Here is a 15,873-nt window from a genome sequence, read left to right as displayed (position 1 = left end):
TGGGAAAAAGAGTAAAATATTTAAATAAAAAGTTTCGAAATTTTCTTAAACAAAAAGGAGAGCAGTTTAAGGTGAAGATGAAACGAAGCCAAACTTCAAATTTTCAAGAGCACGGATCTGGAGAACCAAACATCCGTTAGAGCTGAAAACCTAATCGATTGGTCACCACCAGCTAGTGACCATCGATTAAGTTTTCGGCTTAAACGGATGTTTGGTTCTCCAGATCCGTGCTCTTGAAAATTTGAAGTTTGGCTTCGATATATCTTCACCTTAAAAGATTTGACTTTAATACATCAAAATAATCGCCTTTCATAAAATGGAGGTCAGAGCTGTCGGAAATGGAATATTTCAGAAAGATTCCCTATCATTTTAAATGAATATCTGCAACTTAGTTAGACCGAAACAGTGCTATGTAGTAAATTATTCATTTTTTTTTTTCTTATTGACTACATCACATTAATCGATAACAGTAGATGAAAATTCAATATCTGTTGAACAACTATATATATACTACATAAATAAACTATCGAATTATTGAAAAATTTATAGTACACCAGTTCATGAAAATCAAATGTAGTTATTAATAACTCAGCTGCCGTACGAGTATAGAATGTTATGAACATTAAGTAACTGATCCACCTTATCTGTAAATTGCAATTATATCAAATGGTAAAATATTCGTTAATTAAAACTTAAAACATTGCTCTTTTCCCTGTTATAAAAAAAAAAACAAAAATAGTAATAGAATGATATTCCATTTTCCTTCGACTTTACAAGAATTATCTATTAATGATGTATGTCGTTTTGACTTTTTTCGTTCATTCGAAAACTTTACATTCTCGTAACACGCTTATTTATACATTACCACTAATAACTGCCCTGCAGTTGTTTTTTTTTATTTCACTCTTGTTTTTGCGAATTAAATCATAGGTTTAATTTTATTAAACTCAATGATGGACTAACATGGTTCCTTTTGTTTGGATTTGCATAACTGCCAATTCTGAATTCATGATTTGGTAACTTTTGACTAAGTCGGTGTGTAAATATTTTGGTTTTTAAAGGAAAATGTAAAAGCAAATCTTAGAAAAAAAAATGAATTAAGAAGGAGAACAATTTAAGTTAATCAATGATAACAAATTAGGCGTAACGTATTAATATGTTTATAAAACAAAGAAGCAATTATATAAAGAACTGTCCCTTTTAAGATAAATAAAACGCCTTGCTGAAGCAAAAGCGTAGTACGTTTATCGGCATATTTATAGATTTCTTAATTACTGCCGATTGCAATCAATATATCTAATCATCGATGCTGGTGTGTGCGCATATGTAGGACTAAGTTATGTTTATGTTTCGATTTTTTATGACACACAGGGCACTCAAACTTGGGTTCCACGCCACACTCAAAACGAATATGCCTGTTGAGACTATGCGGTCTTGCATAAGAGTTACCACATCTGGAACAAGTATACGCACCACCGATTGAAGAAGGCACTGTTGGAGAAGTTGAAATGTTGATACCTTTGAAGAGGGGTACTGACAATGGATTACTGCTTGTACCACTAGCATTGGCTACAGCTGCAGCTGCTGCCGCTAGTAGTTCACGTTGCTGCGATGACTGTTCGCTGCCAAACTCTCGTAGATAACTTGGTGTCAGCAACCTTAAATCACAGGGTTGTTCATCCATTGGTGGCTGTGATTGTTGCTGATGAGTTCCTGCGACTATCACTTCACTATGGATTATCATTGATTTACCACTGCCTTGACCGCTAGGAGTTGTATGACCTGCAGATACAGAAACTGAATAGTCGAAGTAAAAATGAAAATCAGTATACTCGAAAATTGAATTAAACATCAAAAATGTGCATGTGTGTTTACGAGTTCACAAGCACAACATTAACATTTTCATTGAACAAACTTTACAAATCCATAGTGTTCTATAAATAGTCTTTTTGTATGTGTTTATTTTATGTGTTAGCATAAGGGGCATATGAGTTTCATGATAAAATATGCTTTTACAACAGCAATTCGTAACAAACATAGTTTACTAATACTTATTAAGTTGTATTTCTATTATTTTATGTATTACTCAAGAAATATTAATAAAAACATAATTGTTTGTGACATAGACTTATCTTTGAGGTTTAAGTTTTTCAAATCCAATGCCAACAAATAAGGACATTCAATTCATCCTTGTTTTAGCAATGAAGTCGAAAAACCGTCATAATATGTAGATTGTATAATTTGATTACAGATTGTAGATAAACGAGGTGAGGCAATCATTGGCATCACATTTTTCATAGCTTGAATAATTTTCAGGATTTGTCGGTAAGAATTTTGTCAACTAAATTTTCGAAATCTAATTCTTGCAAACGAAAACATAAAAAAAAACTCGTAAAGTGACCTATAGTCAGCGTTGGCAATTTGCCAAACCTCTGGAAGTTCCATACATGATTTTGAATTTAATGTATAAGGTTTTCCACTAACGACATATATTTCCGAACCGACTTGGAAATTAATTACCGTGAAGTTTTCTGTTCAATCGTGTACTATTTACGGACATTTGAAAAACAATTATTTGAAAATTAAAGTTCTTGGAAAAACATCTAGGAAATGTATCAGAGTGAATCTAACTGAACAAGAAATTTTGCGAATATATTTATTGATGCGTTTTGATAAAACGATACTGTGAATTTGCCGTTTCAATTTTGGTTACCGATAATAGCCGAATGGTGTTGAAGCCTTAAATTACCTATATAATTTCTGACAAATTACATCTAGCGTTTTTTAAGTGATCTTGTTTTATCAATTTTTTTATGGCCTGTTGTTTTTTTTAAGAATTAACAATTATATATGTTAATGCTGATTGATTTCATTAGTTTTGTTACCAACTATGAGGCCGTCCATTTTCCTATAGGTGGGAGATTCGACTTTTTTTCATTTTCATACAAAAAAAAATGTCATGAGGGAGTTGAGAAATCCCAGAGTTAATCTTACGTAATTAATTGAATGCATCTAGGTAGTATTTATCAGTATATACATCAAATTTTGTTTACTTTCTTTATATATGACATATAATCGCTTGAGTTTGATTTTAGTTTCCGTTTTAATATAGCATACTTTAGTATACAGTATACATATAACTTATACATTGTTGTTGCTTTTTGAAAAGCATATATCCCGTATTTTTAAATATTCAAAAATGGTTAAAAAATATTAAAAACAAGGTTTTTTTCCCGTCGGTCGACGCCCGCATAATGAACGCGTTATTTAAAAAAAACGAAGTAACAACTTCGCGTTTTTCGCGGCACTGCATAGAAAAAAAAACGCGTAGATTTTTTTGAGGAAATGCTTTCTGTGCCCATTAATAGTACCTATGTTTTTGCCAAGACCTAAAACCTGAAATAGATCACTTCGAAAGTTTTTATATTTTTGTTTGTATAATTCAATAATGACCCAAACTAGATTTTTGAAATTCTTATGCCCCCTTGTATTTCACAGGTTACAGTTTTTTTGTAAAGCAGTTTATGTAGTATTGATTGTGAGGTGCATTGCTATTGAATGAATTTGAATGTGATCAATTTGAAGGATTGGAGTCTGTAAGATACATCAATATGTTAAAGTTAATAATTCGAAATGACATTTAATAACATCCACCACCAAACATTGATTTGAAGTAAAAGTGTAAATCTTATTCAAAATACCTGCACATTTAAAAGAAACATCTTAACATATTTATTATTTTTCAACACTTGTGAATATCACATATAAATTTACCAAACAAAGTTTGTGGTAATAATACAAGATGCGAAAATCTTAAAATATAAAAATGCACTGTAGAATTGTAAGATATATTTCATTTTTTTCTTCGATCAATATTTCTAATCCTAATAAACGATAATCCTTCCAGTCGAAAGATATCCATACCACGTTTTACTCATCGCATGAAATCGGCCAGTCACCTAAAAATAAGCATGAATTAATATAACACAAAACAAGAAACATTTGTTTATTGTACATGCCTTCTAAAAGATGATGAATTCCATTTGAGTAGAAAGTTTTTCTTGCTCTAATGAATATATAGATTTTTACTATGATCCAGAATCGATGCAGACAGCCGAAGTCTCAGGGGAGAAAATCCCAACATGTATCCTATTCTTCATAGAAATAAATAAAAACAAGTCAAACACTTATATTTGAATGCGGCTGTGTCAGCACGACCTTTCTCTAAAACTTTTGATTTCATTTTATATGCATAAATTTAAAGCCACTATCGGTATGATGCACAACCGCAAACAAAATAAGCGAATAGGTTTTGTATTTTAAAGATTCATATTTTCTTAAGTTATCACTGTTTACATTATTTCCAGATGTTTTATGAAGTCAAAATTTCTTCCCAGCTTACAATGCATGTAGTGGATGACATCGATACTTGTCATACAATATATTAACATCAAAGGTACATAAGATCAACCTTTTTACCACAATAGTTATTATACACAGGCATTACAAGTTAGAAAAATATTTTTTATATTGTTTATTATTTTTATTAATACTTCCTAAATTTTATTACGGAGCATCAAGTTATCAACAATTCCTTCTAAACATTTTGACTTTATTTCATTTATTCTAGGTATAATGAGTTTAAGTACATCGACTAGAAAAGTGTGCCTTTCACAAATTTATTGTTAAAATAATTTAAGTACTCATTCAAATTATCGTTAACTTGCGTGTTTGCCTATAAACCTAGTATACTTTATTGCTTTATAACTACCGTAAATTTAGTATGGCAAAAGTGAAAAAAACATAATGTTAAAACAAATAAATATAACTTAAAGTAAGATGTCACTCTATGGTGTCAGACTTGTATCATTTATAAAAGCTCTCCCGATTAGCATTCATTCATTTAATTCAGTAGTATGCGTGGCGCAAAAATCGTAATAGCATAAGATTCTTCAAATCGGTTTATGATAAAGAGATAATAAACTATTTCTATTGTTTATTATTCATTTGCAAATCATTCCTAGGATTATCAGGAATAAAACAATTTGAAGTAAGTGCGACGATCTACAAGCATTTTTCAAGGTTTTCAATATCGTTGTCACGAGAATTAATCGCAGAATGCACACTATTGTCAGCGATGAAAAATGAACTAAAATTAAATCCACAAATCACAAAGCAATATGAATAGAAAGTATTTCTCGACAAAAAAGGATATTTCAGGTTATATGTATGTCACTCAAAAAAATCCAAACGTACGTCATCGTTAGGGACGATTCAAATTTTGACTACATTTGCAATAATACCAATAATAAACCAAATATTAAAAATGATCAATAATTTTATTTATTGTTCGGCCACATATCCACGATACCTTAACGGTGCGCGACTAAACTAAATTATGTATAAATATACATAGCGCAGTACCATTACGCTGATCCGTACCGGGCGCTGCTAACCGGGGTAGCAAAACGACAGCGCTGCTTTCGGAAAGCATCGGGTGAGCAAATTTAGCTGCCCGATTGTTGCGCTGCTATTCGATTTGAATGAAAGCATACGGTAGAAATTCTGATTGGAGTTTTTTAAACCTGTAGGCGAATTCCGGCGCGTATTTTCTTCGAAGAAAAGAAAATTTTCTTGCTGGTGGATTATGGAAGAAAATTTCTTCTCTTCGAAGAAAATGTGCGCTGGAATTCACATGCTGATTAGTATGAAGTGGAAATTACAAATAAGAATACTAGGAATCTGATGCAAATATTGGAAATCCAATAGAAGTTTTTGAAATATTCGATTCCTCGTAAGAATTTATCGATTTCGGAGAATTCTGGGATTCCGACTGGAATCATTGGGATTCCGACTGGAATCTTTGGGATTCCGACTGGAATCCTTGAGATTCCGACCAAAATCTTTGGGACTCCGACCGAAATCCTTGGGATTCCGACCGAAATCTTTGGGATTCCGACCGAAATCTTTGGGATTCCACCCGGAATCATTGGTATTCCACCCGGAATCATTGGTATTCCACCGGAATTCTTGGGATTCCACCCGGAATCCTCGATTTATTCCTCAATTTGGAATCCCAAGGATTCTAGTCGGAGTTTCAAGGATTCCAGTCGAAATTTCAAGTATTTCAGTCGGAATTCCAAGGATTAAAGTCGGATTCACAAGAATTACGGTAACATTTGCAATGTTTCTTTTAATATATGCAAGGATTTCGGCCAAATTTGCAAGGATTCAAATCAAATCAGCATCCAGTCGGATTCATAAAAAATCTCACAAATTTTACGATGGAATTCTTCCACCCGGAATCCTTGGGATTTCACCCGGAATTCTTAGGATTACGCCCGGAATTCTTGGGATTACGCCCGAGATATTCCAGCAGAGTTCCAAAAAATCCGAACCTGAAATGTTCACCATTATTTTCAACTCAATATGTTGACCCAAAAAGCAACGACCGGTACGGAAACGATCTACTAAATATGGTAGCGACTATGGGTTCATTCAAATATTACGTAACGCAAAATTTTCCAATTTTAAACCCCCTCTCTCCCCCACATAACAGCTTTTGTATGGAAAATTTTAAATTTTTATATGAACCGTAACACTATGTAAGACCCCCTCCCTCCCCCTGTTGCGTTACGTAATATTTGAACGATCCCTATAGTGATCCTTTATATTGTCGCACCGCCACCAAACCGAATCGCGCCAGTGAGACTCGCGACGCGCCTCAACTCGCGACATTTTGAAACCAGTTTTTTAGTGTGGCGCTGCATTCTATCGATTTCTATGAACACAGCGCACTATTCACATATTAACTGCGATGCTCGGGGCCCGAGAAAATAATAATTCCAAATAAATGTTGGTCTTGATTTCTACCGGATGCATAATATCTTATCTTATAAAGGATCACTAGTAGCGACCAGTGCACAGTGGCCCAAAGCTGGCCAAAAGTCAAAAAATTTAAGTTTGCAAATTCCTTCTCGAATATTTTTTCTTGATTTCTCCATTATTGAATAACAATTCCCCAAAGTTTCAGCTCGATCGGTGTATATTTCGATTTTTCACAGCATGCGATCTGGAGAGATGTCAGCTGAAATTGAACCTTTTGAATTTTTCAAATATCGTGAATGTTGTTCTATATAAATTGCAGTTTGTGTACTAAATCATGACCAAACCTTTCTCAACCGGTCTCATTCGAAAGAATATACCTTAGGCTTTGTGTTGAAGATATTTCAAACCATATTTGACATGTTTACCATTTGAGAATGTCAAGAAGTGTATAACATAGAGCTCCTTGAAAAATAAGGCATTTTTTTCAAAGGTAGTGCAAGATATCTGGGAAACGCTCTAAAGTGATCATATACCCCTCAATGTGTGGCAAATATTCCAAAATATTCGATGTACTATGGCTTCTCTTGCGCTTTTTTGCGCCAAGATAAGAAAAACATATGTTTAGTTACACTACGAATCAGCCCATCAGACCATCATACTTGATATAAATATCGCATTTTTTACCTTTATAAGCTCCCGAATAGATTCAAAAACCACCTCAAGCTTGCTCACGATATTTAACTTCAAATTGGCATCAACATAATGACGTTTCATTTGATTTTGATCTGAATACGGATTTCATTGATTGAATTACAAAAATGTGCTATTATAAACAAATTCTGTCAAATGTACCGGAAATATTGATTTTCTGTTTCAGCGACTATTTCTATCAAATTACCTCTAAAAATCATGTTTTGTCAAATAATTAGCATTTTTGAACGTTTTGTGTGAGAATAGGGCGATATTCAAAACTGAAAAGGCAATAGATGGCTCTTTTTCAGTGGTAGTAAAAACGAAATCCTGAAGCAAAGAAAGCACCACGGAAGATGAACTAAACACAAATAGTTATGTATTCACTTTACACTTGATTTCTAATCACTACTTTTTTGATCCAGTTTCCTAACTGCAAGCAATTTAAGATTTTTATTATTTTCAATACGTTTTGACAGTTCTGCGACTACCATTCTTCCATGCGCTTGTGTTGAAAGTTTGAGAAATTTGAGAATCCAGCGTAGCGCGATCAGTGAGAGGAATACAAACATCAGTGTCGCCGCTCGGCGGCCGGTAAGAGAAACTGAATGTTCGAAAGGTTGTTGTCTGCAATTTTTGCCGCTGGCGCCAACTGTTAGCGTTTGAGAACAAAATAAACAGTCATTACCCTATTGTACTTTTGACCAGCATTTGTATGGGATGCGGCCACTGTGCAGTGTGAGAATGAGTAACTAAACTGTGAAGATTTATCATTCATAGTATGCCATGAATACTCCAAGATCATTATCATTCAAATTGTCAAGTCAGATGAACAAGATACTCCACATTGGCGACGAAAGGACCCATGTACGTCTACAATGGCCATCAAAAACTTTTTTTTTTGCTAGAAAAGGATATTTGAAGCGTTTAATAGCTGTCTGAAGATTTGTTTTTCCGGAAAACTGTAACCCAAGAAGTAGCCGTAACCGAAATTTTTGAAGCCACTGTTTTTGCGATAATGGTAAAATTAATAAGTACGTAAGGTATAAAAAAAACTTCACCTTAGAAGGGAAGTTGCCTTAGCGGCGGATTCGATCCGTCGGGTCAGGCTGTTTCAATAAAAAAGTTCGCCTATGAAGGGAACGAAAGGGGTAACAAATGCCCGCCTTAGAAGGGAGCTACCGCAGCGACAGTTTCGAGCTGTCGGGTCCGGTCGAAAAGTAAATGCTCGCCTTAGAAGGGAGCTGCTGTATCAACGGATACGATCCGTTAGGTCCAGCGGAAGTAAAAAAACTCGTTTCAAAACGAGTACCGAAGCGATAGATTCGATCTATCGGGTCCGGTGAAATGCTCGAAATGCTTTTATTAAAAAAAAAATCATGGTCAGCTTTGAGCGACAGCTTTTATTGAAATTTCATAATTATCTTTTGGACTACAGGCACCGTCCCTAAAACAATAGAGTTCAAACAGGACCCAATTAAAATTGTCATATGAAGGCATTGATACCAACAAAACTCTTGCAAGAAAAAGAGATGTGGTGATTTATCATTCATAGTATGCCATGAATACTCCAAGATCATTATCATTCAAATTGTCAAGTCAGATGAACAAGAAACTCCACATAATCTAAAATGACAGCTCTGGGAGTGATCATTTTACTCACCCGAATAGTCGCCCCCGTTAAAGATGCTCAGTCAGGTAAAACCAGTAAAAATTCATTTTCAACGATCTACGTGAATTTTCACGTAGGAATGACGTTTAGATTCTTTTGAGTGATGGAATCTCTTTGGGTGCCCAACATTAAATGTACAGCTTTGATATTTTTTGCGTTAAGTAGAGAGGTCTACAAGCAAACTGCCACGAATACCAACGCACGATCAATCTTACACAAGTCGATTTCCTCAGAATGAGGCTCTGCATGCCATAAAACGTTTGACTTTTACTATGCGCCCTGTTTTCAAATTGCCCGTGAGAGAGAGCGAGACAGCACCAACACACGGCGCACAGTAAAAGTCAAAAGAACAAAGGAATTTATGGCACGTACAGAGGCTCATGCTATAAAACAGAGGCATGCTATAAAACGTTTGACTTTTACTGTGCGCCCTGTTTTCAAGTTGCCCGTGAGAGAGAGCGAGACAGCACCAACACACGGCGCACAGTAAAAGTTATGAGAACAAAATAATTTATGGCACGTACAGAGGCTCATGAAAACGTATCGATGTTTGTATGACGTTATTTCAGCTTTCGGTCAACGTCAGTCCAACAAGGAAGTGAATGCTCGGCAGCAATGGATTACCTGCTTTGCTCATGGCCACAGTTGATCAGTAGAAGTTTTCTCAGGCAGATGCCTTTCCCCATACAAAATAACAGCAAATATCTCGTAAATGAAAGCTTTAATCCAAAATATATTTGGCAGACGTGAAAGCCATAATCTAACGAATTATTTTTAAAAATTGGGAACTATTTTTGAAAAAAATATTTGGTACTGATTGTGCGCAATCCAGTACCAAAAATTTTTTTCAAAAATAGTTCCCAATTTTTAAAAATAGTTCGTTAGATGCATTTCGCCATACAAATATTTTCCGCGTTACCTTTTAGCGATTTTTCGTGCACACACACTAGCACAAGTGCGTTACTATGTGGCGAGTAGCGAAGCAGGGCATGCATGTATCCCATTCTGTTTATGTTTATTTTCTCTCAGCAAACAAAAGCAATGTTGTAACAGTTCTCACAGTACACAAAGAAAATGTTGTAAACATTGCACTACTACGCAGTCAATAGGGCGATATTCAAAACTGAAAAGGCAATAGATGGCTCTTTTTCAATGGTAGTAAAAACGAAATCCTGAAGCAAAGAAAGCACCTCGAAAGATGAACTAAACACAAAAAGTTATGTTTTCACTTTACACATGATTTCTAATCACTACTTTTTTGATTCAGTTTCCTAATTGCGAGCAATTTACGATTTTCATTATTTTCCATACGTTTTGACAGCTCTCCGACTACCATTCTTCCATGCGCTTGTGTTGAAAGTTTGAGAAATTTGAGAATCCAGCGTAGCGCGATCAGTGAGAGGAATACAAACATCAGTGTCGCCGCTCGGCGGCCGGTAAGAGAAACTGAATGTTCGAAAGGTTGTTGTCTGCAATTTTTGCCGCTGGCGCCAACTGTTAGTGGTTATGAACGAAATAAACAGTCGTTACCCTATAGGGCGATATTCAAAACTGAAAAGACAATAGATGGCTCTTTTTCAACGGTAGTAAAAACGAAATCTTGAAGCAAAGAAAGCACCTCGGAAGATGAACTAAACACAAAAAGTTATGTTTTCACTTTACACTTGATTTCTAATCACTACTTTTTTGATTCAGTTTCCTAATTGCAAGCAATTTACGATTTTCATTATTTTCCATACGTTTTGACAGCTCTCCGACTACCATTCTTCCATGCGCTTGTGTTGAAAGTTTGAGATATTTGAGAATCCAGCGTAGCGCGATCAGTGAGTGAAATACAAACATCAGTGTCGCCGTTCGGCGGCCAGTAAGAGAAACTTAATGTTCGAAAGGTTGTTGTCTGTAATTTTTGCCGCTGGCGCCAACTGTTAGCGTTTGAGAACAAAATAAACAGTCGATACCCTATTGCCATGTTCGCATTCGTATATCATGTGGCAGGTACGATGATACTCTATGCCCAGGGAAGTCAACGAAATTCCCATTACGAAAAGATCCTGGACCGACCGGGAATCGAACCCAGACACCTTCAGCATGGCTTTGCTTTGTAGTCGCGGACTCTAACCACTCGGATGAAAAAGTATTGATGTAAGTTTTAATTTTGCGAAATTTGATTCAATACACTGAGCAACAAATTAAAATCAAACAGAAAAAAACCCTACACGAAACCGACAACCTTCACCTCACGCCAGTCGTAAAAACCTCAAAACCTCAGAAGCCAATACAGGCATTGTAAGAAGAAAACAAATTACTACTAACCAATTGCGAAAAAGCTCAAAAACTTGCTTGCAGGGAGACTGATTTGGAAGAAGTGAGAACTATTATTCAAAAATTCAAAAATATGAAAGCTCCTGGCGATGATGTAATTTTCTACATCCTCATCAAGAAACTTCCAGAAAGTAGCTTATCATTCTTAGTTGATATATTTAACAAATGTTTTCAATTAGCATATTTTCCTGACAAATGGAAATTTGTACCAATTTTAAAACCAGATAGAAATTCTGCAGAAGCTTCTAGTTATCGTCCAATCAGTTTGCTGTCATCCATCAGTGAACTTTTTGAAAAGGTTATTTTGAATGAACAGTTCGGATTCCGCCATGGACATTCGACCACTCATCAACGTTTACGTGTAACAAATTTGATCCGTTCCAACAAATCTGAAGGCTATTCTACTGGTCTTGCACTTCTAGACATAGAAAAAGCATTCGACAGTGTTTGGCATGAAGGTTTGATCGTAAAAGTAAAAAAAAACTTTAATTTTCCAACATATATTGTTAGAATAATTCAAAGTTATCTGTCAAATCGTACACTTCAGGTTAATAATCAGAACTCCAGGTCTGAAAGACATCCTGTAAGAGCTGGTATTCCTCAAGGCAGCATTTTGGGACCAATATTATACAATATTTTCACATCTGGCTCACCTGAGTTACCTCAGGGATCTCAAAAATCCTTGTTTGCGAATGACACAGGCCTCTCAGCCAAAGGACGAAGCCTGCGTGTCATCTGTAGTCGATTGCAAAAAAAGTTTGAATATTTTTTCTTCATACTTGCAAATATTGAAGATTTCTCCTAATGCTTCCAAAACTCAACTAATAATATTCCCACATAAACCAAAAGCTCTTTATTTGAAACCTTCAAGTAGACAAGTAGACAGGGGCCTTCCTTAGCCGAGTAGTTAAAAGTCCGCGGCTACAAAGTAAAGCCATGCTGAAGGTGTCTGGCTTCGATTCCGGTCGGTCCGGTATCTTTTCGTAATGGAAATTTCCTTAACTTCCCTGGGCACAGAGTATCTTCGTACCTGCCACACGATATACGAATGCGAAAATGGCAACGTTGGCAAAGTAAGCTCTCAGTTAATAACTGTGAAATGCTCATAAGAACACTAAGCTGAGAAGCAGGCTCTGTCCCAGTGAGGACGTTATGTCAAGAAGAAGAAGAAGTAGACATGTTGTCACGATGAGAGGGATTCCAATAAATTGGTCAGATGAAGTTGAGTATCTAGGGCTCATGCTAGATAAGAATTGAACTTTCAAAAATCACATTGAGGGCATTCAAGACAAATGAAATAAATATGTAAAATGTCTATATCCCCTTATTAATAGAAAATTAAAACTTTGTCTTAAGAACAAGCTTTTGATATTCAAACAATTTTTCAGGCCAGCCATGTTGTATGCGGTACCAATAGCTGTTGTAATACCAGGTAGAAAGCTCTGCAGAGAATTTAAAATAAAATTTTGAAAATGATTCTGAAGCTTGATACAATACCAATGAGTTACATATAATATCCAATGTTGAAACATTGGAACTAATGTCAAATAAAATAATTAATAATTTCAGGCAAAAATCGTTACAATTTTCTATTGCCACGATTAATGCGTTATATATTTAGGTTAAGTTAGGTTAAGTAAATTGAAAACCTTTTTTTTCTCTTATAAGCAGGTGAAATCAACTCACCTGTAAAAAATCTGAACTGCTACGGCAAATTAAATGTAATATGTTGTTAACAAAATGTTAAATTTGTTTTACCAAATTAGGATGATAGTGTTGTCTAACACAGAACACCTAGATATAAGAAATTAATGTAATGTTTAGAATGATACTTATAAAGAAATTAAAAAAAAACACTTCAATACAACGCATATTGTGGCCAAATATGAGCTCAATAGCTTTCAAAATACCCCACTGCCGAGGTGAAGCAATACCAGTAGAGCAAAAGCTTATTCATATCAAAATTTTACAAATCTCTGATTCTATTCATTGTTGTTGTGGAGTGCTCAGACTATAAATATCTAAGAGTTACATAAAATTTCTTCGCTATGCAATCAAACAGTAAGTATAGATCAGGCCAGTCCAACCTTTTTTAATCGCGGGCCAAATCTCAGGAAGAACTTTGTCTTTTTTTAATGAACACATATTTTCATGAAGTCTGATAAAAACTATTTTTGAAAAACGGAAAATTGTTGCTTAGATTGCTGGATATTGAGAAAGTCCTTTTCAAAATTGTGTGATAATTTTGATTTTGAAAAATAAACCCCATGAGAATGATACCCAGGATTCAATAGGAATAATATTCAGAATTCCTTCAGAATCCAACCAAGTATTATTCAAAAACCTGCTTATGATTTTATGACAATTCTTATCAAGCTTTTGCGAAAATCTACGACAAAATGTCCAGCAATTCACAAAAATTATTCTTCAAAATCTCATCCAGTATTTATTTAAAAAGACTACCTTGAAATCTTTGTGGGTACTTCAAATAAAAACACTACGAAATTCTATTAAGATTCTGTCAAAATCTTACATAGAGTTGTTTTGTTATCTTGCCCAGGATATCAGAACAACATATTGAATTCGTTGAAAATCTTGGTTACAAGTCTATGGAATCCTGTTGAAGATTCTGCCAGAATCTTGGCCATGTTTTCCTTGAAAGCCATGTCTAGTCAAGGTTTACGAAAAGCATGTTGATTTTTTTGTAATCTTGACACGGATTTTTTGTGAATCAAGCCCAGGTGTTGGTTAATATTTATTTGCAGGACTCTGTGAGAATATTATTCAATAATTGCAATAAATAGTTAACGGGCCGAAGAAAAACCATCGAACCCTTCGCGGGCCGCACAAAATGAAGTCGCGGGCTGGATGTATCCCGCGGGCCGCACGTTGGGCAGCCCTGGTATAGATTTATATATTAATGGGAAATATGCACTTCAACAGATAATAACTTGACTAAATTAGATAAATCTGTAATATTTCTTGTAATGAAGCAAGATGTAGTGATTCTCCATCCTTCAGCACAAAAATATTGCAAGTTCGGTCAATTGTTAGAAACTGCATTTAGCCGAAGTTGGATTTTTCTCGGAATCCATCTATCATCCATAGAAGGGCGCATTCTAGCACATCCAGATGCGAATCGAATGCACCACTCCCGAAGTTAGGTATCTCGCATAGGTGCAGAGAAAAATCCAACTTTGTCGAGAACCATTCTTGATTTTTCACCGCGCCGACAATATGTTACGAAAAGAGAATCATCAGTTTTCTACAATAACACAAAAAGAGCAACGATGAGGAAAAATCGATGAATGCAGATAAGCCCTTATGCAAAAACAATGCTGAAGTGCTGTGAAGACACTAACTTGATTCAATGGAATCTCGCACTGTTATTCGCATGTTCGTACTACGCGGTCCAGTAGTGAAATAAATACACAATACAGTCGAATTTCGTTCGTTGCACTATCTTTAGGTGAACTTCGTTTTAATTGGGCTCCCGTTAGATGATTACTTAAAAACAAATACAAATTCAACTGCTAATAAGCATATTTTGATGTGATTAGGAAATTGATGGTGTTTCAATTTAAATTTTTCTAAGGTCCATATCGAATTATGTCTACAACTTTTTCATTTCAGTTTTAAATTATAAATGAACACAGCTTTTTTTTTGGATTTGTCTTTTCGACTGGCTAAGACCACGTGTGTCCATCTCGCCGCCGTTGATGAGCACAACATGTTGTGCATCCCGATAAAAGGTGCAACTGTTTGTTATCCATAAATGATGATCAATTTTCGTTTTACCAGACAGAGATGATGATGATCACCGAATGACTATCATATTGAAATATTTTCTTTGCAGCGATAGTTTGAACATAGATTGTTCGTGGATGCCACGATGAGTTTATCGTGTGTTACCTTAAATGCGTTGATAAAGAAGAGGAAATTGAGTGAAGTTCTCTTTTTTATTTTTTTCGGGATGCACAATATATTTCCTAAGCATCTTAATTTGTTCAAATCAATGAATCATGGATCATTAAAATATCCAAAGCAGCCGCTATGAAACGCATATAAAGCGCCAACGTAGTCTTGCGTGTTTGACAGAACAGCAATGCTGTCACAAAGTTAAATCCCATATAAGGTAGTACCGCTGTTTTGATGCGGAGAGTGCCAAATGAGTGATCATATTGGAGACATTGATTCATTGTCAACCAATACCCAGCAACAAAAACATTGTCATCTCCTAATCTTGTTGCAACAATTTTATACCACAACAACCGTTTATCACAACTTGAACAGAATATGACAAAGATCGCTCACCGTGTGCGTGGCGATTTTCTAGGCTTTGCATTGCAATAATTGCAACT

General features: G+C 35.2%; 1 protein-coding gene across 5 annotated transcripts in view; it reads right to left on the bottom strand.

Moving 5' to 3' along the window:
* Positions 1-15,873, bottom strand: part of LOC5571687 (longitudinals lacking protein, isoforms A/B/D/L) — a 347,874-nt gene that overhangs the window by 156,971 nt on the left and 175,030 nt on the right. The window contains exon 7 of one of the 5 annotated variants that reach the window (XM_021844283.1): positions 393-1,797. The exons of the other annotated variants lie outside the window; for them this stretch is intronic. Coding sequence (XP_021699975.1) covers positions 1,301-1,797 — 497 coding nt within the window. The 3' untranslated portion in view covers positions 393-1,300. Of the gene's footprint in view, positions 1-392; positions 1,798-15,873 lie in introns of those variants that run through there. 5 annotated transcript variants of the gene reach the window in all.

This window comes from Aedes aegypti, chromosome 2 (genome assembly GCF_002204515.2).
Source record: "Aedes aegypti strain LVP_AGWG chromosome 2, AaegL5.0 Primary Assembly, whole genome shotgun sequence".
Lineage (NCBI taxonomy): Eukaryota > Metazoa > Arthropoda > Insecta > Diptera > Culicidae > Aedes > Aedes aegypti.
This window is presented reverse-complemented; position numbering and strand designations above follow the sequence as displayed.